Consider the following 23,472-nt stretch of genomic DNA (forward strand, 5'->3'; position numbering starts at 1 on the left):
CTGCCTGCATCCTTGTGGAGTCCTTAGTGTAGCTTTGTTCTCTGAATCACCAGTAAAGAGTGGTTAGAATGTTCTCATGCCTTGATCCCAGGTTAAATATTTGGGCAAGACTAGTTCATAGATGTTGTGTAATTCCATCAGGAGGTTACACGAACTCCTTTCTGTGACATTAATTAGCGCCCATTGATAAAAATGTATAGATCCATTCATTCATGATAGCAACGTTTTAATCTTACTATTTGTTCTGAATTACCAGCACGAATATATTTTTTTAAGATTTTATTTATTTATTTGAGACAGAGAGCAAGCACAAGCAGGGGGAGAGGGAGAAGCAGACTCCCCGCTGAGCAGGGAGCCTGTGGATCCCAGTACCCTGGGATCATAACCTGAGCTGAAGGAAGACGCCTAACCGACTGAGCCACCCAGGCGCCCTTCTACCAACATTTTAAGCGGGAGTTTTTTGAGACGTAATTAACCTTTACAGACTTTCTAGGGTTGTTAACCGCAGACGTTCTCAGGTGGCGGCCGTCACCAGCACAGCGCACCTGCTTCCTGCCCGCATTTGCTAGCTGACGCCCCCACAACGCCCAGTATACTCAGGAGCCACTAACTCTCCCGCCTTGAGGTCCCGCCCCAGCCCCGCCCCAGCCCCGCCCCAGCCCCGCCCCAGCCCCGCCCCAGCCCCGCCCCAGCCCCGGAAGTTGGCCCCGCTCGCCCCCTGGAGCCCGGAAGTCAGCCACGGCTCCGCCCTAACCCCCCGGAAGTCGGCCCCGCCCACCCCGCAGAGCCCGGAAGTCAGCCGTCCCGCCCCCGGTAGTCCGGAAGTCAGCCGTCCCGCCCCCAACCCCGGAAGTCGGCGGCCGGCCGCCTGCCACAGGTACCGGCTCTGCGCCCGCGTCCGCCGGATCGAGTGCTCGGTAGGCGCGGGGTCGGGGCTCCGTCGCGGATGGGCGGCGGGTGGCCCGGGCGGACGACGCGTCGGTGGCGGGGCGTCCCAGAGCCGCGGGAAGCGGGCCGGGCGCGCGGGGCCTGGCTGAGGGGTCGGGCGGGTCCAGCCGCCGCGGAGCCGCTCATCTGCGTGACCCCGCCCGCCTCCGTCGGGGGTAGCCGGGTGGTGGACCAAGACCCGGGACTCGTGTGTATCAATGGAACCCGCCCTTTATTGTCATCCGTTTGCTTTGACTGCACGGCAGTATCTGAGAGCTCCCCAGAGCTGGGTGCCCCCGCCGCGTTCTGCGTGTGCTGCTGTCCGTGGGGCAGCGTGCGTTCGGCAGGTGCTGTGCGCCCCCGGACCCTCCGCCGCGCGTAGCCTGTTGTCCCAGCGGCGGGAGGAGACTCAAACCACGATGAAACTTTCAGTTCCTTTTCTTGGTGGAGGCCAGCACAAGGAAATGAGGGCATTGTGATAGGTTCTGCTAGGGTGTCGGAAGCTTGAATGCCGCTGAGGGCTAACGGCTTCCGAGGACTGCGGTTTCCAGGTAGGAGGGGACAGTTGATGGTCAAGTGCTCGTTGACGCTTTGCGAGTACTGAGCTGGGCAAGTAGCCCCCGTGCAATCAGCATAACTGAGCAGAGAAGGGCCTTGCAGAGGAAAGGGCCCCGGGGGGACTGCAGACACCCCGGTGGACACAAGCTGCCTGGCTCGCAGGATGGTGAGGAGCTGGGCGCTTGTGTGCAGGCACTGGCGTGAGGACTCCATTGTGGTGTGTTCTGCCCTTCCTCAGCCCCTGTCTCTCGCGGAGAGTGGTGCACGCTCAGTCCAGGGATGTACATGCAGGTGGAGTCACGCACCAGCTCCTGCCTCCATCTGAAGAGGGCTCCGGGCATCAGGTCCTGGTCTTTGCTTGTTGGTAAGGATTTCCATATTTCCCCCCAGATTAGAAATCTAATTCAAAAGAAGATGAAAATGAAACTGTTCTCTGTTCTGTTACCCCCAAGTATAGCAATTGTTTTGTTACTTTGTATCGTTTTGGTTTTTATCCTATCTGCACAGCTTTTGCTCTACCTGCGTGTTTTTACAGAGGATCTGTCCTTTTTTTCACTATTTAACATCTTGACATTAATATTGTGCACGTTCTTCTGAGGTCCTGGTATTCCCCTTTTACTTGCTCTCATACACCTGGTTGCAGGTGGATGTTAGCAGCTCACGTGATGGGCCACAGTTCATTCACATTTTTCCTCTGTCCCTTTCACTGCCCATCGGAGGGTCCTGCACTGGAGGGGCAGAGGTGCTGATGGGATCGGACGAGTGAAGAGTGGTGTGGCTGTGCCTTCAGCAGCCCGTCTCTGGTCCATCTTTCCAGTGACCCTGCACGTGGCCGCCTGCCTGTTCTGCCACGTTGTGATTCTTTACGTACCTCTTGTGTTCATGCCACACCACGTGCTGTTGGGAGTAAAACCCTTGCTGTCTGGCTCCCCAGTCAGCTCTGGAGCCTTGGGTAGAGGAACATATTCAGGGAATCCTGTGAATGGTTTGCCATGTTTCTGAGTGCACTTGCTGGCGGTTTCCCCCTTCTCTGAGCCTGGTGGTTTTCTGTCCCCTGCTCCCCGCCCCCAGCCATCCCTGGCACCGGGAAGGGCCTGCTGGCCTGTGGCTCCTGGGAGGAAGGGCCCAATAGGGAGGCACTTGCTCTTTTGTCTTTGCAGGAATCTTGTCGATCGGCCTGGCTGCTGCCTACTACAGTGGAGGTGAGGTGCACCATCTCCTCCCCCCACAGTAACTTCCTGGGCCGCTTGGGAAATAGAGAAGAGAGGGAACCTGCCGTTTGTGGAGCTCACCGAGGCCCAACCTGTGGGGCCACAGGTGCCTCTGCCTCTTGGCTTGTGGGTGCAGCCCCAGCTCCGTGCACTGGTGTGTCCTTTCTAATATGCCTGTCCCATGCAGCCTGTTCTTTTCCCTGCTTGTATCTGAGGCACTTTCCCATGTCAGGACACATTCTTCAAAAAGGTGCTCTCTTGTATTTGCCTGAGACTCTGTTGCAGGCTGAGCCACACTTCCAGACACCCCTGCAAGTTCCTCCCCGTTCACTGTCACAGGGTCAGCCCTGACTCCTGTCTCCAACAGACACTGGAGGAAGAACAGAGGGCATGCAGAGCTGGCCGGGCATTTCACACATGGTTCTGCGTGACAGGCAGGGCCAGCAGTGTTGGGTGGCCCCTCCGAGCCAGGGTCAGCCAGCCCCAGAGGCCACCCTGCCCAGGGTCAGTGGGGAGGGCGCCCCCATGGCATGTCGTCCTTTGCCCCTCTGCTGCTGACCCTCACCTGGCTGCATGCTGTGTTTGCTCTTCAGATAGTCTGGGCTGGAAGCTCTTCTACGTCACGGGCTGCCTGTTCGTGGCCGTGCAGAACCTGGAGGACTGGGAGGTAAGGCAGCACAGGCGAGGACGTGAGGGTGCAGTGGGAATCAGAATCATGTGAGGCTCTGGGGCCTCACATGCCCCTTGTCCTAAACTTTAGCTTAGTGGTTTCTGGGCAGAGGAATCTTCTGAAGCTGTTTTTCTCCTGGAAACTCTTCATGACTGTTTCCACTAAAATTTTTTACTCCCTAGTGTTGCCATAGCACAGAATAGAATGAGGGCCAGTCTGTCTCGCTTGGTGACCAGCACTCCTCCCTGTGCATTGGTCGCCCTCATGGTGCTCCCGCAGGACCCTGGTGCTCTCTGACCTGCCAACTCTTGACCTCCATTCCTGTTTGATGACCTTAGCTGCCGTACTTCTCTTTTGCTTGGGGAGACCACCTGCTTTGCCGCTCCTCTTTCTCTCTATACCCCCTGGCCCCGTGCTCCCAACAGACAGGAGCCTGAGAGGGTCAGACGGCTGTAGTTGTTTGGCTCTGGCAGAGCAGCACTTGGCCGTCAGGGCTGGGGGTCTTCCAGAGTGTCTGCTCTGGCGAGTCCCGGCCCCCCTCTGGAAGTTCCGTGTGTGGCTGGCTTGCACACACAGAGGCCGGCAGCCGGGTGATCCCCTCTGGCCGGTTTTCTAGGAAGCTGTCTTCAACAAGAGCACCGGACAGGTTGTTCTGAAGACGTTCAGCTTGTACAGGAAGCTGCTGACTCTTTTCAGAGCTGGCCACGACCAAGGTGAGGTGTGCAGTGTACGGGACATAGGGTGTGGCAGGAGGCTGGTCATTCCAGACTTGGTGGAGGGTGGTGAGTGAGACTGCAGAGACCAGGCCTGAGGCCTAGAAATGCGGTGGGTCCGAGCTGGCCCCTGGGTGACACAGGGTGCCCCTTGGACACTGCCAGGCAGCCTCTAGCTCAGTGTCCAGCCATTAGGCACCAGGAAGCAGAAAGAGCTGAGAGCACGGGTAGGCCTTCCAAGGTGACCACGGGTGTGCCGGAGGCCCCTCCTCACCCAGACGGCGCTCCCTGCACCAGCCTGTGCTGTGGTAACTGACCCGTGATGCCGTCCTCTGGAGAGTGGCCCCAACGTGGCTGTGCCCAGCACGTAGGCGGGAGGGGCAGGCAAGGAGTGGGGGTGGGGCGGGCACCACTGACCAGCCCCCACCTGCAGTGGTGGTCCTGCTGAATGACATCCGGGATGTGAATGTGGAGGAGGAGAAAATCCGGTATTTCGGGAAGGGCTACGTGGTGGTGCTGCGGTTTGTGACCGGCTTCTCCCATCCCCTCACCCAGAATGGTGTCATGGGCCACCGCAGGTAAGCTCGGGCAGGTGACTTGATTGGCACAGCTGGCTGTGCCCCGCACCCCCCATCAGGCGGCCTCCACAGTGGGCTGCATGGCTGGGCCCAGGGAGGACTTGGGAGGAATGTGGCTGACTCCTTCCGCTAGGGGAATGTTGGGCGTCCCCACAGGGACAGAGGGGATGGGGACATGAGAGGTCTCCGTGAGGACAGAGGGCCGGGCAAGGGTCAGGTGAGGTGGGGACCAGAACAGGAGGCACTGTGTCCTGGAGGGGAACCCTGGGGGTGCTGGAGGTGGGTGGGTGGTCCAGCAGGAGAATGGTGTGGTCTTTCTGGCTGCCTCAGGGCAGCGGGCACCTCTTCCATGGTAACCTGCCCTTCCTCCTATTGTCGGCCTGGCCCAGTGACGTGGAAGCCATCGCCAAGCTTATTGCCACCTTCCTGGAACTGCACGGCTTGGAGAGTCCCGTGGAGCTGTCTCAGAGCAGTGACAGCGAGGCTGATGGCCCAGGAAGCCAGAGCTAATGCCCACAGAGCCCATGGCGCCCTGGTGGGCCTGATGGACCACCAGCAAATCTTCCTGCAGCACCTGGCTATGTCCGTGGCAGCCCCAGGGTGGGACCCTCAGCTATGCCGGCTGCTTACTTCCGCCCTCCGAGCAAAACCACAGGCTGGACCTTCTCTGCAGGCTCTGAGTGGCTTCCTCCTGGCATCAGATGGTTGGCCCCAGACTGGGCAGTGTGGGTGGGATGTGAAGACACACGCACCCCACTGCCCACCAGCTGTGTAGGGATTAGGTCTCTGAAATGGAAGGGATGCCCAGGTTCCCCAGGATGGGCAGCGATGGAAGGGATGGCCAGGTTCCTCCTGCAGTTGGACACCCCAGTGAGAGCAAGGCTTCAGCACGTATGTGCAGGGCCAGCAGCTGGGTCAGGCTCCAAGGATGCCAGAAGGATGCCCACACTGGTGTGTTGTCCCTGGGAATCCCAGTGGGCCCCGCCCCACATGCTGCAGCCCTTCCCTGGCTCAGCGTCCTCAGTGGTTAGAGTGTGGTGCTTGTCCAGGGTCTGCAGGGCCCAGGGTGGATGCTGAGGGTCCCACCTGGTCTGTGAACTGCAGCCACTCCCAAGGCCTCCCCAACCCACAGATAGCCCCTGTCCAGCTGGGCCTGCAGCTGGGCTTTCACGGGGTGGGGGAGGCCTCATGCAGGGCCTAGACCAGGGCGGCTCTCTTAGGAACCCAGGCAGGCTGTGGGGCCCAGGGCTGCTGCAGCAGCCCCCACACAGGTGGGGCAGCGAGGGTACCTCTGAGCGGGTGCTCAGGAGCTGTGCCTAGGAATGGCTGGGGAGCAGGGAGCACTGCGTGAGGAGGGCAGCCCCCTTCTTAGCAGAGGGGGATGCAGTCATCTACACATGCCAAAGTTGGGTTTTTAAGTGGTAAAATCTGAACCTTTTTCTAAAATAAAGTATGAAATGCTGTAACTGGTTCCTGGGGTGATCATTCCGACTGGAGGATGCCCTGGGTTGTGGAGGGATTGGTTTGGCCGGTTCCCCTCCACCTTTGCTGGGCCCCCAGGGTGAGGAGTGTCTCGAGACCACAATGTGGGCCTGACTGTTGCTGGCTGGACCCACGGTAGTAGCAACGTCTGATTCCCACTAGCATGAGCTCTAGCTCCCACTCTCCTTTTTATTTCAAGCCAACAAGTTCTACGTGCGGGTCAGTAAGCAGGCCTCGGTGTGTGTCTTCCTTGGACATTTCCCACTCGTCTTTCCCAGCGAGAACCGTCTGCCCCGTGGGTGCGGCCTGTAGCAGGTGGTGCCAGGTACAGTGGGAGGCAGGCACTGGGCCGGACGCAGCTGGACAGGGGTGTCTGGCCACCCCTGCTCAGGGGTCCTGACCCACGTATGGGCTGGGGCTGGCTGCCTCTCTCAGGTCCTGCAGCAAACCCTGTAGCCGCCTCAGGCTGGGCTGCACATTCTCCTCCAGCCACTCCTCCACGGCGTCGGGGTAGAAGACGCGATGCAGGGCGGCCTCCAGCTCCTGCACCACGGTGCTCCACCTGGCCAGGAGGCTGAGCACCACAGCCAGCGGTGAGCCCGGCGGGTGGGCACCCCTGGGTGGCAGCTCACAGCCTAGGCACTACACTCATATCCTGAACGACCCCACGGGTAGTACGGTTCTGTGCCTCAGTTTACCCATGCATAAAACAGGGCTGTGCGTGCCCACCTCACAGGATGGCTGGGAATAAGTGGGTCATTATGTTTTAACATCTGAAACTGGAGTGTTCTTTACAACTGGCTGGCAGGGTTTGTCTTTGTGCGTGAAGCTGTCACTGTCTGACAGCGTCTTCCACTCAGTGGGGAGCTGTGAGCCAGGAGAGCAGCAGGGAGGGCCGGCCAGCCAGGATGAGCCCCGGGCCCTGCCCGAGGCATTCGGTGACCCCTCACACTTTTAGGCTAGGAATGGCCTGGCTTCTCTAATGCTTACAGCTCAACTGATTCAGTGAAGTTGATCACCTAGGAATTCATGGCTGCACTACCTAGAAAGCTTGTCTGGGTTCAAAGCCAGTAGCCACAGAGAACGTACGGCCCCGGGGTTGGCACCGCCAGGAGGGGCCAACTAACCTGAGCGCCTGGGGCTGGATGTGCTGGACCATGACCGGGTGGATGAGCCTCCGCCTGCGGTGGTAGGGGCTGAACCAGCCGGTCACGTACCTGGGGCGGGGGGAGACCACGCACACGGTGGGCCCACTGCTGCTAGCAGGGCAGCCTCCGCGTGGTTTTAAGACGATGCCTTTGAAAAAACTTAGTCTGGTAGAAATTTTTAAAAGTTGGTTCCCCCCAGAAAGTCTTTGTATAGGACAGGCCACCCTCACCCTGTCCTGTTGGGAGTGCGGGGTGGGGCGCAGCCCCGTGCCCACTCACCTGTCCCTCTCCAGCAGCGCGTCCACGGAGCTGCGCAGGTGGAGGCCGACGTGAGTGACGAGGGCCAGGATGTCGCTGCCAGGGAAGGTGCCGGCCCCCTCACTGCACAGAGAGCCGCTGTGCTGAGATGGGGGTCCAAATGTGAGGGGAGAGGCAGGGCTGGGGGTGGGGAGTTACCTTATGAAATCAGTTATTTCTAGGTTTGAAATCCCGAGAAAGTTCTCCACTTTTGCTTTAACATCTTCAGCAAAACCTCCTGCAACCAAACGCAGACGGAGGTGGTCAGAGGGCCTCTGGAGAGAGAGGCCTGGTGAGCAAGACCAGCGTCCAGCTTCAAGGAGGTGCCGTCGGGGGCATCAGGTGCTCGGCTCCGTGCCGCCTGCCCTCCTGCCGCCTGAGAAGAGCAGGGGACCGTACCGTGTAGGAGTGACTGCAGGCAGACGGCCAGGGACGGGATTCCCACGGGCAGCAACTCGCACAGCACGGAGAAGTGGTCGTACCTAAGTCCACGGGAGAGGGCCACTCAGCTCCGTGCACAGCAGATGCTCGCACGCTCTCCCGGGTACACAGGACAGGCCTCGACACACTCCTGCAGAGCTGGCTGCTGCCGCTGGAAATGTCCCACCCAGAGGCCCTGCCTGGGGCTTACTGCTCTGTGCTCGGCACCGTGAAATCCTTAGTAAGTTCTCTGACTCTGCTTTGGGAGACCTGAGGGTCAGCAGGGCCTGGGCAGGGGCTTCCAGCTGCCTTCCCCTCTGCTCTCCCAATCGCAGGCATGGACCTGTGGCTAGGACTTGGCCAGGAGCAGGGGTTCACTTGCAGCTCTACTTTTCAAATGGTGTGAAATCCCAACAGACGAAATCTGTCCTCATGACCGCCGTACGTGAGACAAGTTATCTGTGGCTCTGCAGGCGAGGCTGCTGACGGTGCAGAGGTGCACGGGGGCCGGGAGGACCAGAGTGTGTCGTGGCCCTGGACACCCTGAGTGGCGTCCCCTCTGCAGAGTTTGGGGGACGGGGATGTTAGGAACCCAGGCTCTTCCCCTCTTAGGAGCACCGGCCCCTTCCCAGGGAGGGCTGAGGCCCAGAGTGGACAAACCAAGGAGGGGTGGTCTGTCCCGGACAGCCAGAGCTGCTGGGACACTCCTGGGCCGGTCGGCCCGAGAGCTGCCCCGGGGCCTGCGTGGCCTTACCTCTGCCAGCCAGTGAGGACGATGCCCTGCAGCATGTCCGAGGGCCCGCTGGCCGCCACCCGCAGCCACTGCATGTTGTTTCTGAGGTGGTGCTCAGTGGGGGTCAGGGCCTGGCTCGCCCCTGTGGCCCCCTTGAAGGCGCTGGCAGCCCACAGACGGAGAAAACCACACTTCCGGTACTTTTCCATGAGAAGAGCTAGGCAAGAAAGTGAGCGGTGTGATGGGCCTGGGTTGTCCCAGACGGACACTGCGCTTGTCCAGACAAGACAGCAGGGGCCCACAGCCGCTGGGGCTAGTCCGGGCAGACTGAAATCCCAGGAGAGAAGGGATGCCTGCCGTGTGCAGGTGGCCCGTAGCCCACCTGCTCGTTACGAAACTAGCAGACAGAACGGGACATCTCGTGAGTGACCCGGGACAGGATGTGTGCTGGGGGGCTCCGCGGTTGGCCACGGCTCACTCAGGGAGGGGCCTACAGGGAAGCTGAGGCAGCCGGCAGGATCCTGATGAACCAAGGGACTGAGACCCCTGCACACCTCCAGCTGCGCAGTCAGGGCTCCAGGGTCTCAGGGGCCGTGGCCAGGGTACTGACCTTTGCCGTGGATGTCCAGGTCGGCCCCGTAGTCCCAGAGCACAGGCTCCACCAGCTGCGGCACCCCCGATGCTGGGGGCGGAGAGCGGCTGTGAGCCGAGAGCCGTCTGGACACCCCCCCGCAGCCCCCAGTCCTGGCGTTACGACAGAGCGCGGCTGACTTGTTTAGGGCGCCTGGGCTTTAAGTACAGACTCGACACAGCTGTGTTTTTGATGGTAATGTTGCAACCATGAAATCGGCCAACTTTGAGAGTGCTGTGAAAAGTGAGCCCCCAGGCCAGGGGTCTCAGCGCTTCCCGTGAGGGGAAACGCTCTGCATGCCTGCTGCGGTGGGACTGCCGGGGCCGCGTGTGGCAGGGGCACACTACTACTTGTATTTGATTCTAACTAATCTTAGGAGAACCAAATGGCCACATGTGGGTTGGGGCTGCCTCGAGGACACCCCAGCCTTGCAGAGGCTGGGACAGTGGCCAGACTCTGGGCTGGGGCTCTGAGTGGACCATGGGGTATGTCTCTGGTCTCACCCCAGAGCCTCAGACAGGGTGAGCCCTGGGGGAGGCTAGAGGGGCTACTACTTTCCTTGGCCAGCAGCCAGCATGAGCTTCAGCCACGGCCCCTGCAGGACTGGCCACAGGGTCCTGTGGGGCCAAGGCGGCCAGAAGCACCGACACTCAAGGCCCGGTAAGACCCTTTCACCCCCATCCCCCTCCTCCTGCTGGCCATCACGGTCCCGTGGCTACTCTCGGGTTCAGACCTACCACTTTGCGCTCCTCTAAGACTCACAAATGCCTTCTGGGGGAATGGCGTTTTTGTGTGAGAAAGTTTGGAGACTGGCTCTAAGGGGGTAGCTTGGAGTGAGAGCTCTGGGGCAGGGATCCCAGGGTCTGCCCCCAGCAGCCGCTCGCCTCCTCACTCCCGGCACCAGAGGCCTGGGGGGTGCACCTGCCGACCTGAGAGCTGGTCCTCGGGGATGGCCCGCAGCATGTCATCCCACACCAGGGGCCTCGTGGTGGGGTGCCGGGCCAGCACGTGGCAGGCCACCGCCTTTATGTGGGACAGACACAGCCTTGCTTTGGTGTTATGCTCCTGCTGCAGCCACTGTCTTGAGGCCTCGCCCTCTCCAAGGTAATAGACCTGGAAGAAAGCACAGGACAGGTTTGCCCCTGGATTGCCCGGCCTCACCGTGGACACACTTGGGAGAGACCTGGCTCCGGCCGTGTCCGCCAGGATGTCAGTGGCAGCTGCCCGTGCGGAGGAGCTGGTGAAGGGGGTCTGCCTTCTTCACCGGGACCTAACTTCCACTCCAGGCTTCCTTTGAGGGTTCACAGCAGCCCAAGGGCAGAAATAACCAAGGTGTCCACCAGCCAGCGAGCAGATAAACAATGTGGGAGCTGGCTCTGCTGCTGCTGGGGTGAGGACAGCACGGCCATCTGGGTCACAGCCCAGCCCTCATCCGTCCCGCAGGGTGCGCCTTGCTGTGCTAGGCCCCATGGCTTTGCCCGGACGAGGTCACGGGTCAGCTGGGACGGACGCCCTCACTGGGGGACGTCTCCTCGGCCAGCTCTTCTCTACCCTTTGGCACATGAACTATTTTTCTATGTAAGAAAATACCCCACAAGGTGGGACAAGGAACCTTGATGTGAGGAAGAGGGGCTGCTGCAGCACAGGGAGGGACACCAGCTAGGCGAGGCTCAGGGGTGGACGCGTCATCGAAGGACCCACCTCGTCACAGCCGACGTGGAGCCACCGGGCGCCCGGGTGCAGCTCCATGACCTGGCTGATCATGGCTCCCACCAGCGCCAGGGACTCCGCCTCATGGGGGTTCAGGGTGTTAGGGAAGAGTGCCACTTCTCGGAGGTGAGCGAGAGCCTTGTGCTTCAGCACGAACTGTGGAGAGACGGGAGGTGACACTGGGAGACAGAGCCTGCAGTTGAACCGAAGCAAGGGCTGGTTCGGGCTCCAGGTCACCCCAGAGGGCGCTGGTGGGCCGGGCCGAGCCAGTAGCCGGCTCATGGCCCTTCTTTCCATCAGGTCTACCGGGGGCCCAGTGAGAAAAGTAAAAGCCAGGCTCACTCACATTCCAACCGAGCTGCCACCAGCTGGAAATGTGATGGGTGACTGTGGAAAGGAGAGCCACAGAGGCGACACACCCTCTCCTCACACCCCGCTGACTGAGGGCCACACACACACACATAGCCAAGGCAGACCAGGGACTGGCTGAACTCCCAGTGCCCCCTGCCCCTGTGGCACAGCACACCGCTGCCCAGATGCTGGCTGACAACCAGCCATGGAGACAGGCATGGCCCCTAGGAAGCTGGGCCAAAAATACAAATATGAATAAAACACTAACAGAGGTATCACACAGCTGGGGGGACAGATTGCAGATTGAATGCAGGCAATTCACAATGACCGCAGGGGAAAAAGTCAGATTCTCAATAGGATCTGAAATGTCCAACTTTCAACCAAAAACCATGAGAGATGCAAATAAACTGGAAAGTGGAACCCAGACTCAGGGAAAAAGCCCGATATCAGATTTATCAGATGATTACTGCAAAAAAACTATCATGAAAATATTCCCAGAATTACAGGAAACTATAATACTGAAAAATGGGCTCCATAGCAGATGTGACATGTCAGAAGGAACAGTGATTGGGACGACAGACGGACAGGAATGACCAGTCGGAACAACAGAGAGTAAAGGCAGGAGAGAACCAAGAGCCTCAGAGACCTGGGGGTGACATGAGGCACAGCAACGTGTGTGAAGGGAACCCTGGTGGAGGGGAGAGAAGGAGCACAGAAGCACTTGAGGACATGACCCAAAACTTCATGAAAGTGAAAATAATCTACGGTTCCAAGAAGCTCAACAAAACCCAAGCAGGATAAATGGAAAGAAACTCAAACCCAGAAGTCATAACCAAACTGCTACAAGGCAAACGCAAACAGGAAGTCTTGAAAGCATCAAGGGAAGAAAGACTTAGGGAAATAATATCATAATTAAAGGCTGACATACCCTGTCCCTGGATTGGAAAATCCAACCGGATAGAGTAGATTTTTCCCAAACTGATTTACAGATTTAATATAATTTCAATCAAAATCCCACTAAGGTTTCTTTCTTTTTTTAAGATTTTATTTATTTGAGAGAGAGCAAGCATGAGCTGGGGGGAGGGGCAGAGGGAGAGAATCTCAGGCAGGCTCCCCGCTGAGCAGGGAGCCCGACATGGGGCTCAACCTCAGAACCCTGAGATCATGACCTGAGCCGGACAGATGCTTAACCAACTGAGCCACCCAGACGCCTCAATCCCAGCAAGCTTTCTTATATACGTATAAACAAACTGAGTCTAAAATATATAGAGAAAAGCAAAGGGAGCAGAATAGACAAAGAAACTCTGAAAAAGAAAAAGTTGGAGGAATCTTATTACCTGATTTTATTTAAGATTCACAGTAAAGCTGCATAATCAAGATAAGGTGGTACCAACAAAGACACAGATGCATAGGTCAACGGAACGGAGTAATTCAGAAACAGACCCTCACAAATAAGGTCAACTGAGTTTTGACAAAGGTACAAAAGCAATTCCAAATTCTAAAGAAAGGATCATCTTCCGGTAAGTGGTGTTGGCACGACTGGCCATCTCAAGCAGTCACGTACTAGACGCAAAAAACAAGGAACCTCAGTCTAAACCTCACACCTTACACAGAAATTAACTCGCCGTGGACCACAACAGCAAGTGGAAGTGTGTACGTGTAAAACTTTAGAAGGAAACAGGAAAAATCTTCGTGACCTGGTGACTGGCAGCGTTCTTAGAAATGACACCAAAAGCACAATCTATCAAAGCAAAACTGAGAAACCAGACTCATCAAAATTAGAGACTTTTGCTCTTTGAGAGACACTAAAAGAATGAAACAAAGTACAGATGGGGAGCAAATATTTGCAAACCATACATCTAACAAAAGACTTGTATCCAGAACGTCAAAAGAACTTAAGAACTCAACAGCTCAGAAGATGAAAGACGCAAAATACTTGTACAGTTGTTTCATCAAAGAGGACATCCTCATGGCGAGGAAATGCATGTAGCGATCTTCCTCCAGAAAGAACCAACCCTGAGGACACCTCGCCCTTGGCCTTCTAGCCCCCAGAACTGTCAAGACAGCATGTTTCTGTAGTTTCAAGTCACCTGGTTGAGGTCCTTTGCTGCAGTGGCTCCAGGAAACAAACCCACTCTGAAAGCAGATGGGCCCCTTGAGGAGCAGGAGTGGGGGGTTGACTGGGAGAAAGGGCCGGAGCGGCACCGTTAGGGGGACCTTCCTGCAGGTCAGGTGGTAGTTCACACAAGGCTGGAAGCAGAGGGTTGGTGGGTGCTGACCCGAGACAGAGGAGCAAAAGCAGCAGGACCACACGATGGCCCGAGGCACAGGGGTGTGAGGGGTGCAGGAACAGGGCAGAGAAGCCAGGGTCTGGGGGTCGTGGAGGACGAAGGGGAAGCAGGAGTGGACACGGCATTGTCTAGAGAGGGAGCGTGACATGAGGAGGGAGGATCCCGAGAGGAGCCATGGGGACCACCGCCATGTCCAGCGGCAGCAATGGGATGGCACGCTGCTAGAAGTGGCAGCACGCCCAGGAGTGGGGGCCGGGAGAGTGCGGGGTTTGGGAGGGAGCTGCTGGGGCTGTGGAAAGCCCAAGTCAAGTAAGACAGACCAGAACCTGTCGCTACGTCTAGTGACTGGGAGGACAGCGGGGCCCTGGAGGGACGCTCTGTGGGCTGAAGCCCATGGTGGCAGGACATGAGGAGCCCAGAGAGCACAGTAGGGCATGTCAACCAGGAAAGCTGGAGGCCTGAGCGTGGCAGACACGGCGTGGCAGGGGAAGGGGTGTGTGACTGGATGTGAAGACAGCTCCTCTGATGGAATCTGTGCTTGAACACCTGGGGGAAGGGCTGCAGACGGGCTAGCAGGTATCCCTTAGAGGAAAACACGGAACCTGCAGCCATGAAATGTTGTGTTTAATCTGCTTCCCATCTTTAGATGCAGATGTGAAAAATATTTCTGAGGATCACATAGCAGCTTGGGAAAATATTTTCAGTATTAAGTGATGAATACAAGCTAGAAAGGAAAACAACTTGACCCTCAAGGCTCCATGGGAATCAGGCATCCCCCCCACGGGCTCCTTCCCTCTGTTTCTTGGACAAGGTTGTTCTGACCTAGAGCTCCGAGCTCTTCGGCCATTTGCAAGGCAGGGGCTTCTGAGACAGAGCTGTTCCCACCTGTGGCTGGCTACTGCCTGTGTACCCCCAAGCCCCACACCTGGGCACCAGGTAACTACTGTTCCTCACACTTACCTCCATGTGTCCAAATGTCTGCACCAATGGAATGACCTCTAGCTCGTTCAGTGTAGCCAGACGTAGGATCTCTTTGATTTCAGGGGGGCTAGGACACAAAATTCACCCAAAGGTTCACACCAGCCACAGTTCACACCAGCTCCTGTTCACATACCAGTCCTGTTCACACCAGCCCAATCATACTCCAGCCTGTTCACACCAGCCCCTGTTCACTCCAGCTCCTGTTCACATTCCAGCCACTGTTCACACTCCGGCCCCTGTTCATACTCCAGCCCCTGTTCACACCAGCTCCTGTTCACACTCCGGCCCCTGTTCACGCCAGCTCCTGTTCACACTCTGGCCCCTGTTCACACTTGCACTCCTATTCATGCTCCCCCTCCCTTGTCAGGTTCTAGGGGGGACTCTCCTGGGGAAACTAGTACGGTCACTATTTCCAAAAGGCTCAAAAGATATTCCTAAGGCTTCACAGTGGGCTCCTACCCTAGAATTTGGGGAAATGATGCTCTGTTATGCCCTCAAGTAACAGTTTGCTTTTTACCAGCTATTCTTACCTAAACTCCAGAAGAAGCTGAAGTCATTTTACAAGAAACTGGGCCATACAAGAAATCATATTCTAGAACAGAAGTTGGCAGATGGGCCCAAGGACAAATTCACCTGCCTGTTTTCTTATAACCATTCTTATAAGAATGGTTTCTACCGTTTAACATGGTTGAGAAAAATCAAAAGTAGAAAAATGTTTTATGACATGTGAAACTTACATGAAATCCCTATTTCAGGGCCCACAAGTAGTTTTATTGGCACTCAGCCATGGCCACTCATTGTCATTGCCATCCAAGTCTGGCTGCTCACGCCCCCCACCCGACCCCCCGACTGCTGTAACAGAGACCAGGCGGGCTGCACAGCCAACACTGACTGGCCCTTTACAGAGAAGCTAGTGACCCCTTCAACAGAGGAAATTTAAAAGAGCGGACTCATCCCTGTGGGGGTTAGTGACCTCCGTGAGTGTGCCTGAAGGTGGGAACGCTCTGGGGGGCGCGGATGGCACCCGGGAAGGGCTGGCGGCCTGCCCCCGCACCAGTTTTCGAACATGAATTTATCTCAAGAAGAAAGTGAGTTCCAGTTTCTGTGTGATTGTCTGAACGTCTCCTAACCAGTGCTGTGAGTGCATGGACTTCAAATAGACCTTTTCCAGCTTCACAGGAACCCTGGCACTTGCTTCCACTTAAGAACAAACAAATGAACCAAATACGCTCCCCGTAAGAAGAAAAACAGAGCAGCATGAAAAGAACAGACGCTCCGGCAACCTCACCGCAGCATTAACACTGTGGACGCACACGTGGGGCACGAACCCCTCACGCGGTTCGGACACAGAGCCGAGCCGCCCTCCAGAGCGGCCCACCAGCCGGACGTATGCTTTTTCTCACCCTCGTGAACACAGAGCATTAGAACCTTTTGAAAACCCTCCCCAATCTGACAGCCAAGATGGCCTTTCACTTGTTATAGTTCACTTTATTACTATTACAATATGCTTATTGGCCTTTTTATTTGGGGGGAATCAGCCCAAATGTCCTTTGCTCATTTTCCTTTTAGGCAGCTATTGCTTTACATGGACACCGTAACTCTGAAGCCAACTGGGGTGCACCCGTGGCCGCCACCCCTGCTTTTACTGATTCTGACCCCCCCTTTAATCTCTGCTCTCCTCGTGTGGGTCCCAACTGTAGCCTTAAAGAGCACCGTCCCCTTCCCCTTACTGCCCCTCACCTCCTCCCATCCTGCTCCCTCCCCCAAATGTTTTCAAATTCTCTCCAGTAGACGTATTTTATTTTTGTAACGAAGACATGAGTTTAAAAGCCAGAAGACGGCTGCCCCAGCACTGCCAAACCCTCGCCTCCCTGCCCACACCTCCGGGGGCCCCGCGCATCTGCTTTCTCTGTGGCTGGGGATACCTGTATGCGTGCTTGGCTCTCAGCAGCCTGAGGTGGCCCTCGTAGGGAAACATGTCTTCATACTCGAGGAGGAGCCCATTGGCGCCCAGGGCATGGAACAGAGGAAAGACCTGGGGGAACAGGGATGCTATGAGGAGGCGGTTATGTGAAGGAAGGCGACAGACGTGCCCCGTGTGGGCTGTCTTCCCGCCTGTAGACGTGGGTTGTACTTGATATTCACATTTCTCCTGGAAACACTTAACCTGGCACGCGTTGTGTGGCACCAAATCTAACCCTCAACGCCGCGAGCCAGTCACTCGGCACAGGGCGGGTCTGCACCAGTGGAGCGCCGCGGCTCAGTCTCCTGGTTCAGCGGGAGGCGGCGAGGGCTGAGGCGTGGCGGGGACTGGGCTGTTCCTGGCTGCGTTCTCGGGGCCTCCCCGCGCTCACCCCCACTTCCTCCTCTACCTTTGTTTCAAAGGATATGAGTTCCGATCCTCAAGGGTTTTCAGGACTGGTTCATGTCTACCATACAGAATTGAGAGTTTCTTCCAGTCTGATGGCAAGGCTGGGGTGGAAAAGAGACACTCTGGGTGCCACCGGAGGGGCTTCCTGCACGTATCTGAAACAGCAACCTCTCCCCGGACAAGGGTCACTGCAGGTTCCACAAGATTTTCACACTCCTGTTGATGTGTCTGTCGAAGCTTTCCTTCCCCAGGAATGTGGGGGCGTTCTGAAGCAAGCTGGATGGAAGGAGGGAAACAGCCTGGGGCTAAAGCTTCCCGTAGACAATTCATAATCCGTAGTTGACTGCAAATTACAAAAAGAGGCAGACAGACTGGGGAGGAGTGAGCTAACACAGGTCAGGCATACAGATAATGCAACATAACGGTCTTGGCATTTTCCCATTTCCTCAGCATTTTTACTTCTGGTTTGCGTCTCAGCCTCTTGTGGCTCTGACCACTGCAGCCTGTTTGGCACTTTGGCCGTTGGGGTCGATGGCGATCCTTTGTGCCATGGGTGGTGGGGAGGCTTTGGGGCCGGGCGGCCCGGGTGTCCCCAACACACACTCCAGCCCAGTGCTGGGCACGGGGCTGGGACGGAGAAGGTCCTCGCTGCAAATCCGCACAAGCGTGCTCACACACACGTGGGGCGTGATGCACTGAGCCTCCTGCATCTGTTGTCGAGACTCAACATCGTTTCACCTAATTTCTGCTTTTCCAGAATATTTCTAAGCAAATCCCAGTCAACACAACTGTTCACACATAAATACTTCAAAATATATCCCCGATGAAGATTTTTTACAAAAACACAACCACAGCACCATTATCCCACCCAACCAAATCTTTAATATCATCCATGCTCAAATTTTTCTGTGTCCAAAATCTTTTCATGTGCAGCTTGTTTGAACCCAGTCAAGGTCCATACACTGCATTGTTTGAATGGATCTTTTAAGGTTCTCTGATTTAACAGCCCCCTCTGCTTTTTTTTTTTATAAGCTTTTTTTTTTTTAAAGATTTTTTATTTATTTATTTGACAGAGAAGAGAGACAGCCAGCGAGAGAGGGAACACAAGCAGGGGGAGTGGGAGAGGAGGAAGCAGGCTCCCAGCGGAGGAGCCCGATGTGGGGCTTGATCCCATAACGCCGGGATCACGCCCTGAGCCGAAGGCAGACGCTTAACCGCTGGGCCACCCAGGCGCCGCCCCCCCCCTGCTTTTTTAACTTGGAATTTATTTGTTGAAGAAACCAAGTCGCTTGTTTTGTATATTTTCCAAATTCTGGATTTGATGGGTGGTATTCTCAAGATGTCCTGTAGCATTGGCCTATTTCCTATTCTTGTGCGTGCTGGTGGTTAGACACGAGGTGTGATTAGATCCAGGGGTCATTCCTTTGGCAAGAATACTTCCCAGATGGTTCTAGAAATCACAAGTCTGGCTGCCTCACCGAAGTGACGTCAGGCTGGTCAGTGGGCTCAGGGGCATCAGCCAGAACCACGCCTTGAACTGCCGCCTAACGGTCTCGGCCGCCGCTGACAGTACGACCCAGTGCAAGGACAGGAGCCGTGCGGTGGTGACCTTCCCATCGTGTCATTTCTGCGCTGTGCTGGAAGGACTTCCTCTCGGCGACTGTTTGGTTCCTCCAGCTCTGATGCTGCTGCGCCCTGAGCTTGTTCCAGAGTAAATTCACTCCTTGCACACTCACGAGAGCAGGCCTGTGGCTTTCACCTGAAGATCAGTTTGGTTGTACACAAAATGCTTGAGTATCTTAAATGTTGCTCCCTTGTCTTCTGTCACAAAACGCTGCTGTCAAAGTACCTGACGCGGACCTGATTACCCTTCCCTCATACGGAACTCGTACCTTGCTCCTGTGTGCAAAAGAGTTGTTCACTTTCATTTTCTTTAAAGTTGGATATATTTACTAAAAGATGCCTTAGTGTCTATCATCCTCGGTATATGGTATGCCCCCCCCCATTTTAAAAGATTTATTATTTGAGAGAGTGAGAGAGTGCATGAGTGGGGGGAGGGGCAGAGGGAGAGAGTCTCAAGCAACCTCCCCACCCAGAGCTTGGAGACTGAGTCCAGGCTCGATCCCATGACCCACGAGATCACGATCTCAGCCAAAACCAAGACCCAGGCACCTCAGGTATGCCCTTTCAATATGCAGACCCAAGAATGCTTAAATTTCAGGAACGTGTTTCTACAGTTTCTGAGCATTTGTCCTACAGCACTGCTTTTGTTCTCTTCTTTGGCGACTGCTGCAAACTGAAAACATGGCTACAATACAGGGCCTTCCTCATCAAGAGGCGGTGTCTGTTCCCAGTCTTGAATCTGGGCTGACTTTAGACTTGCTTTCCAAGAGTAACACGAGGCCCAGGAAGGCTTGCAACTTTGGCTTCCACGCTCTCAAGCACTGCCCTGCGACCGCCTATGAGAGGACAGGTGCCCAGTGGACAGCCAGCACCAACTGCTGGGCGTATGAGGCCATCTTGGACCATCAGGTGTCCTAGTTGTCAGGGGACTGCCAACACAGGAGGAAGTCCGGGGCGGACCAGCAGAACCACCCACCAGCCCACGGAAACAAAGAACGGCAAACTGTTGTCTTAAGCCTCGAGGTTTGGGGTGGTTGGCCACCCAGGAGCAGATAACTGAGGGGCTCCAGTGGCAGGTGAGCTGGACCTTCTTTGCTTATCTTCTGTATCCTTCAATTGGTCGGAATGCTTTTTATCTCTTCACATGTGACATTCTCTTTTTCTTTATTTATTTCCCAACGGTATGCGTTCCACAGTGTCTGCTCACTTCCGTTCTTCTGCTCTAGTCTGCCTTTCGGCCAGAGGCTGCCTCTGCCTCCTCTACATTCCTGCTCCCCGTGTTTGAACCCGTTCTCTGCTTTACTGTCAACGTTCCTGTCCAGCTCCCCAGGGATTCTCTCCTCAACACTGTGTTCTTAATGTGGGGCTCTGTCTTTCTAGAAGTTTCTGCAAGGTACTTCTGAGAGCCTCAGGCCTCTCCAGCATCATCTTCTGAGTCTTTTTGCACTCACTCTCGAACTGCAGCCAGTGAAACCTCTCCCCCTTTCCTCTCTTGACGGAGGACCTGTACCTACCTGTTTTCTGGGTCCTCTGGTCTTAGACCTGTCAGAATTCCTTCCTCTTTCCTCCATCACCTCCTGCAGGTTCCTAATCCCACATGGGTGATATGTCATACCACTCGCACTTTGGGACTCATGGGGATACCCTCATACCGATTTTTGTGAAGAGTGTATTAGTCTTCTTGGACTGTTTTAACAAATTGCCACAAACTGGGTGGCTAAATACAAAGAGAATTTATTCTCTTCCAGTACTAGGGTTAGAAATAAAAAATCAGGGTGTGGGCAGGGTACTGTTCTCTCTGAAGGCTCCAGGAAAGAACCCTTCCTTGCCTCCCACAGCTTCTGGTGTCGCTGGCAGTCCCGGCTTGTGGACACATCCCTCCAATCTCTGCCTCTGTCTTCACATGCTGCCCCACTGTGTCTAAAATTCTCTCTTCTTTTAAGATTATATTTATTTGACAGAGAGAGAGAGAGAGCGAGCGCACACAAGTAGGGGAAGCAGCGGCAGGCAGAGGGAGAAGCAGACTCCCGCTGAGCAGGGAGCCCGACATGGGGCTCAATCTCAGGACTCTGGGATCATGACCTGAGCCGAAGGCAGCTGCTTAACGACTGAGCCACCCAGGTGTCCCTAAAATTCCCTCTTTTTATAAGGACATCACTCATCGGATTAGGGCTACTCTACTCCAGTATGGCCTCATCTCACGTCGATTATAATCGCAAAAACCCTATTTCTAACTGAGGTTACATTCACAGGTAGGAGTAGTTCAGATCTGAACATTATCTTTTTGGGAGACACAATTCAGCCCAGAACAAAGAGGCTGTAGGTCTCCTTTGTTGTGTTCCCCCTCTCCCCTGCCCCCCTCTGCTATTCCAGCTGCTCTGTTTTATGAAGGGATTTGGGGGAAACTTAGAATCTACGCTGCTGCCAACATCGTCCCCTGTGTAGAACCCCACGGTTGCACTCTAAGCCTGCATTTCTGCAGAACACTGTTCACGCCTTTGAAGACCAAACCCAAGGCAAGGGAGATCATTTAGAGGGAAAGGTGCTCTTACCTCAGAGAGGTAGGAAACCTTTGGTGGAGCTCCTTTAAGGTCCAAATGAACTAATCGCATCTTAAATGGTGAAGAACCTGACATTTCACTATTTTTCATGAAGTCGTATAACGAAAGTCTCTTGTCTGGACACTTCTTCCTAGTGGGGAAATGCAAAGTTATAAACGGGCAGAAGCCCCTGTAAGCCCTTGCCCTTCCACTCCGTGCTTCCAGTCCCACACGCCCAGTTTTGCTTTATTCACTGGGAGGAAGCTCCTTTCACCAACATGAAAACGAATCAAGAAGTCTACCTCATGTCCAAATAAAGGGACTTCTGACATTTAATTACGATTGGCCCCTAAAATAGCACTGGTTTCCTCATAAGATGGCTGTGATCTATAATAACACAAATGACTGCAAATTAATTTTGTCTTAAAGACCGTCTCAAGTTGTACACACTGTGCCAGTGAACACAGTCAGGCAGACACATCGAAACGTCTTTCGCGTCCTACAATATGCTGTTTCTGTAGAAAATGTCCCTTGATTTTGTTTTACTTTCAAGAGCGTTAAAAATAATTTACATTTCTAGAGCTCAACTCTGCTTGGTTGTATGGAAGAAGAAAACTATAAAAATTTAGTTTAGGTCAGAGAAAACTGTCTAGGATTTAAAATAGACCACGATAATTTGAAAAGCAAATGAGCCACGAGTACGTCAGGGCTGACTAGCTTCTATTACAGTAAAGGAAGTGTCTGGATGACAATGAAGTAGCTGGGAAAGAGGGCAATCCCCCCCCCCCCAGCTATTATAAAAACATAAAGGATTAGATGAGAAAAGTGAAAGAAAATCTTTGCATATTGGTCACGTTTACAGCTCAGTAATTCAAACTACTCATTCTGTGCAAGGACTCATAAATCCCTGACCTTAAGAAGTCTATTATAAAGCAGGGAAGATAAAATAGACACACAGAAACCAGTTTGAATTAAAAAAAATTATACTCAAAACAATCTCAATGACAAAATTCTCAAGGCAATTACCTAAATTACCAGCCGATGGGTGGATGAGTTTTGTGAAAACACATTCTGAAAACTGCTTTTAAAGCTGAATTGTTTAAAAATCTTACAAACCAAATCTATTTTCCAGGGACTAGACTCACACGCTTTCAAGCTGAGAAGTGTGCACTGGAGGTGTGAACACCCCCTCATATTCAGAGAGAAACCCCGCTCCCGCTCCCGCATGGTGGCTAAGGGGAGTGCTGACATCTCACCTGGCGGTCAGTCAGTGTTTCACTTGGCGTGAGCGTGCTGCTCTCTCTGCTCTGATCCTTTCCTGCACGAAGTATACAGAGAGGAGCTTACTCCCAACACCTGGGTGGACACCCCCACGACCCCTGAAGGCGTCCGGCCCGCACTGTCTCCCCAGTGCCAGGAATGCTGGCCAGAGCTCTTCAGTCCGATGAGCGCACGAACATATCTTTTCCCCGTTTCATCAGTAAGTTACTCACCCTCTCCAGACCTACTCCTCACGATGCACCTCACCGTTCACCCCTTCGGAGGCGCAGGGAACCTGAACGGCCGGTTCAGATTTTACTGGTCATGCGCTGGACGGACAGCTCTGCAGGGAAATGGAAAGCCATCAGCCGGCAGCGGGGCCTTCGGGAGACAGGCGTGTACTGAGCACCAGCTGGTCCCGGCACCCCCAGGCGTGCGGCAGACCCCAGGGAAGGAAATGGAGACCCTGGGATAAGGGCTTGGAGACCGCAGAGAAGGCCGCAGAGACCTCGGGACCAGGGTGCGGAGGCTCCAGGAGAGGAGCTTGGCGACCCCCCAAGAAGAGCCCTGTGACCCTGGGAGGAGGACCCTGAGACCCCAAGGGAAGGGCTTGGCGATCCCTGACAAGGGCCTGGAAACCTGGGGATGGGGTCCCTGAGAGCTCCGGAGCGGGGCTTGGAGACTAGGGGAGGAGAGCGCGACGACCCACCCTCTCGGGAAAAGGGCTCGGAGACCCCGGGAGGAGGGCGCTGAGGAGGAGAGCCCAGAGACCCGGTGAAGAGCGCGCGCACTGCGGGAGAGGACGCACTTCAGACCGCAGGTTGCGAGGCTCGGCGAGTTCCGAGCGCAGAGCGGCGGGCGAGGGGCGCGCGGGCGGCGGGGTGCCCTGCGGCGTGCGCGCCCAGCTCCCCGCTCCGCCCCGCCCTGCTCGGCGTTCGGCCTCCGATTGCTCGGGCCTGGCCGCCAGACCCGGGGTC

The 23,472-nt window shown here is 55.4% G+C and overlaps 2 protein-coding genes across 7 annotated transcripts; one reads left to right on the plus strand and one right to left on the minus strand.

Annotated features, from left to right (window-relative positions):
• Nucleotides 1-815: 815 nt before the first annotated feature.
• Nucleotides 816-6,120, plus strand: LOC113244473 (cytochrome b-245 chaperone 1). Of its 2 annotated transcripts, XM_026483818.4 has the most exons (7): nt 816-917; nt 1,724-1,849; nt 2,646-2,687; nt 3,290-3,363; nt 3,983-4,079; nt 4,513-4,657; nt 5,047-6,120. In XM_026483818.4, exons 2-7 carry the CDS (start codon nt 1,765-1,767, stop codon nt 5,165-5,167), a joined length of 564 nt encoding a protein of 187 aa, XP_026339603.1. In that variant the 5' UTR covers nt 816-917; nt 1,724-1,764; the 3' UTR covers nt 5,168-6,120. The 2 variants fall into 2 exon arrangements, with proteins under 2 accessions (XP_026339603.1, XP_026339604.1); XM_026483819.4 differs by lacking the exons at nt 816-917; nt 1,724-1,849; nt 2,646-2,687 and adding an exon at nt 2,890-3,168.
• A 171-nt stretch (nt 6,121-6,291) lies between these two features.
• HEXD (hexosaminidase D) lies at nt 6,292-23,426 on the minus strand. Of its 5 annotated transcripts, none has more exons than XM_048211744.2 (16): nt 23,304-23,423; nt 22,729-22,838; nt 22,492-22,553; nt 21,248-21,386; nt 16,869-17,348; nt 16,627-16,736; nt 14,681-14,768; nt 11,070-11,234; nt 10,298-10,481; nt 9,348-9,419; nt 8,759-8,954; nt 7,984-8,066; nt 7,744-7,822; nt 7,567-7,668; nt 7,267-7,356; nt 6,292-6,713 (listed from the first exon to the last, which is right to left on the minus strand). In XM_048211744.2, exons 6-16 carry the CDS (start codon nt 16,677-16,679, stop codon nt 6,527-6,529), a joined length of 1,299 nt encoding a protein of 432 aa, XP_048067701.1. In that variant the 5' UTR covers nt 16,680-16,736; nt 16,869-17,348; nt 21,248-21,386; nt 22,492-22,553; nt 22,729-22,838; nt 23,304-23,423; the 3' UTR covers nt 6,292-6,526. The 5 variants fall into 5 exon arrangements, with proteins under 5 accessions (XP_048067701.1, XP_048067698.1, XP_048067696.1 ...); XM_048211741.2 differs by having other exon boundaries at nt 16,869-17,415; XM_048211739.2 differs by lacking the exon at nt 16,869-17,348 and having other exon boundaries at nt 23,205-23,426.
• Nucleotides 23,427-23,472: the final 46 nt, after the last annotated feature.

The sequence above is a fragment of the Ursus arctos genome, unplaced genomic scaffold (genome assembly GCF_023065955.2).
Source record: "Ursus arctos isolate Adak ecotype North America unplaced genomic scaffold, UrsArc2.0 scaffold_24, whole genome shotgun sequence".
NCBI lineage: Eukaryota > Metazoa > Chordata > Mammalia > Carnivora > Ursidae > Ursus > Ursus arctos.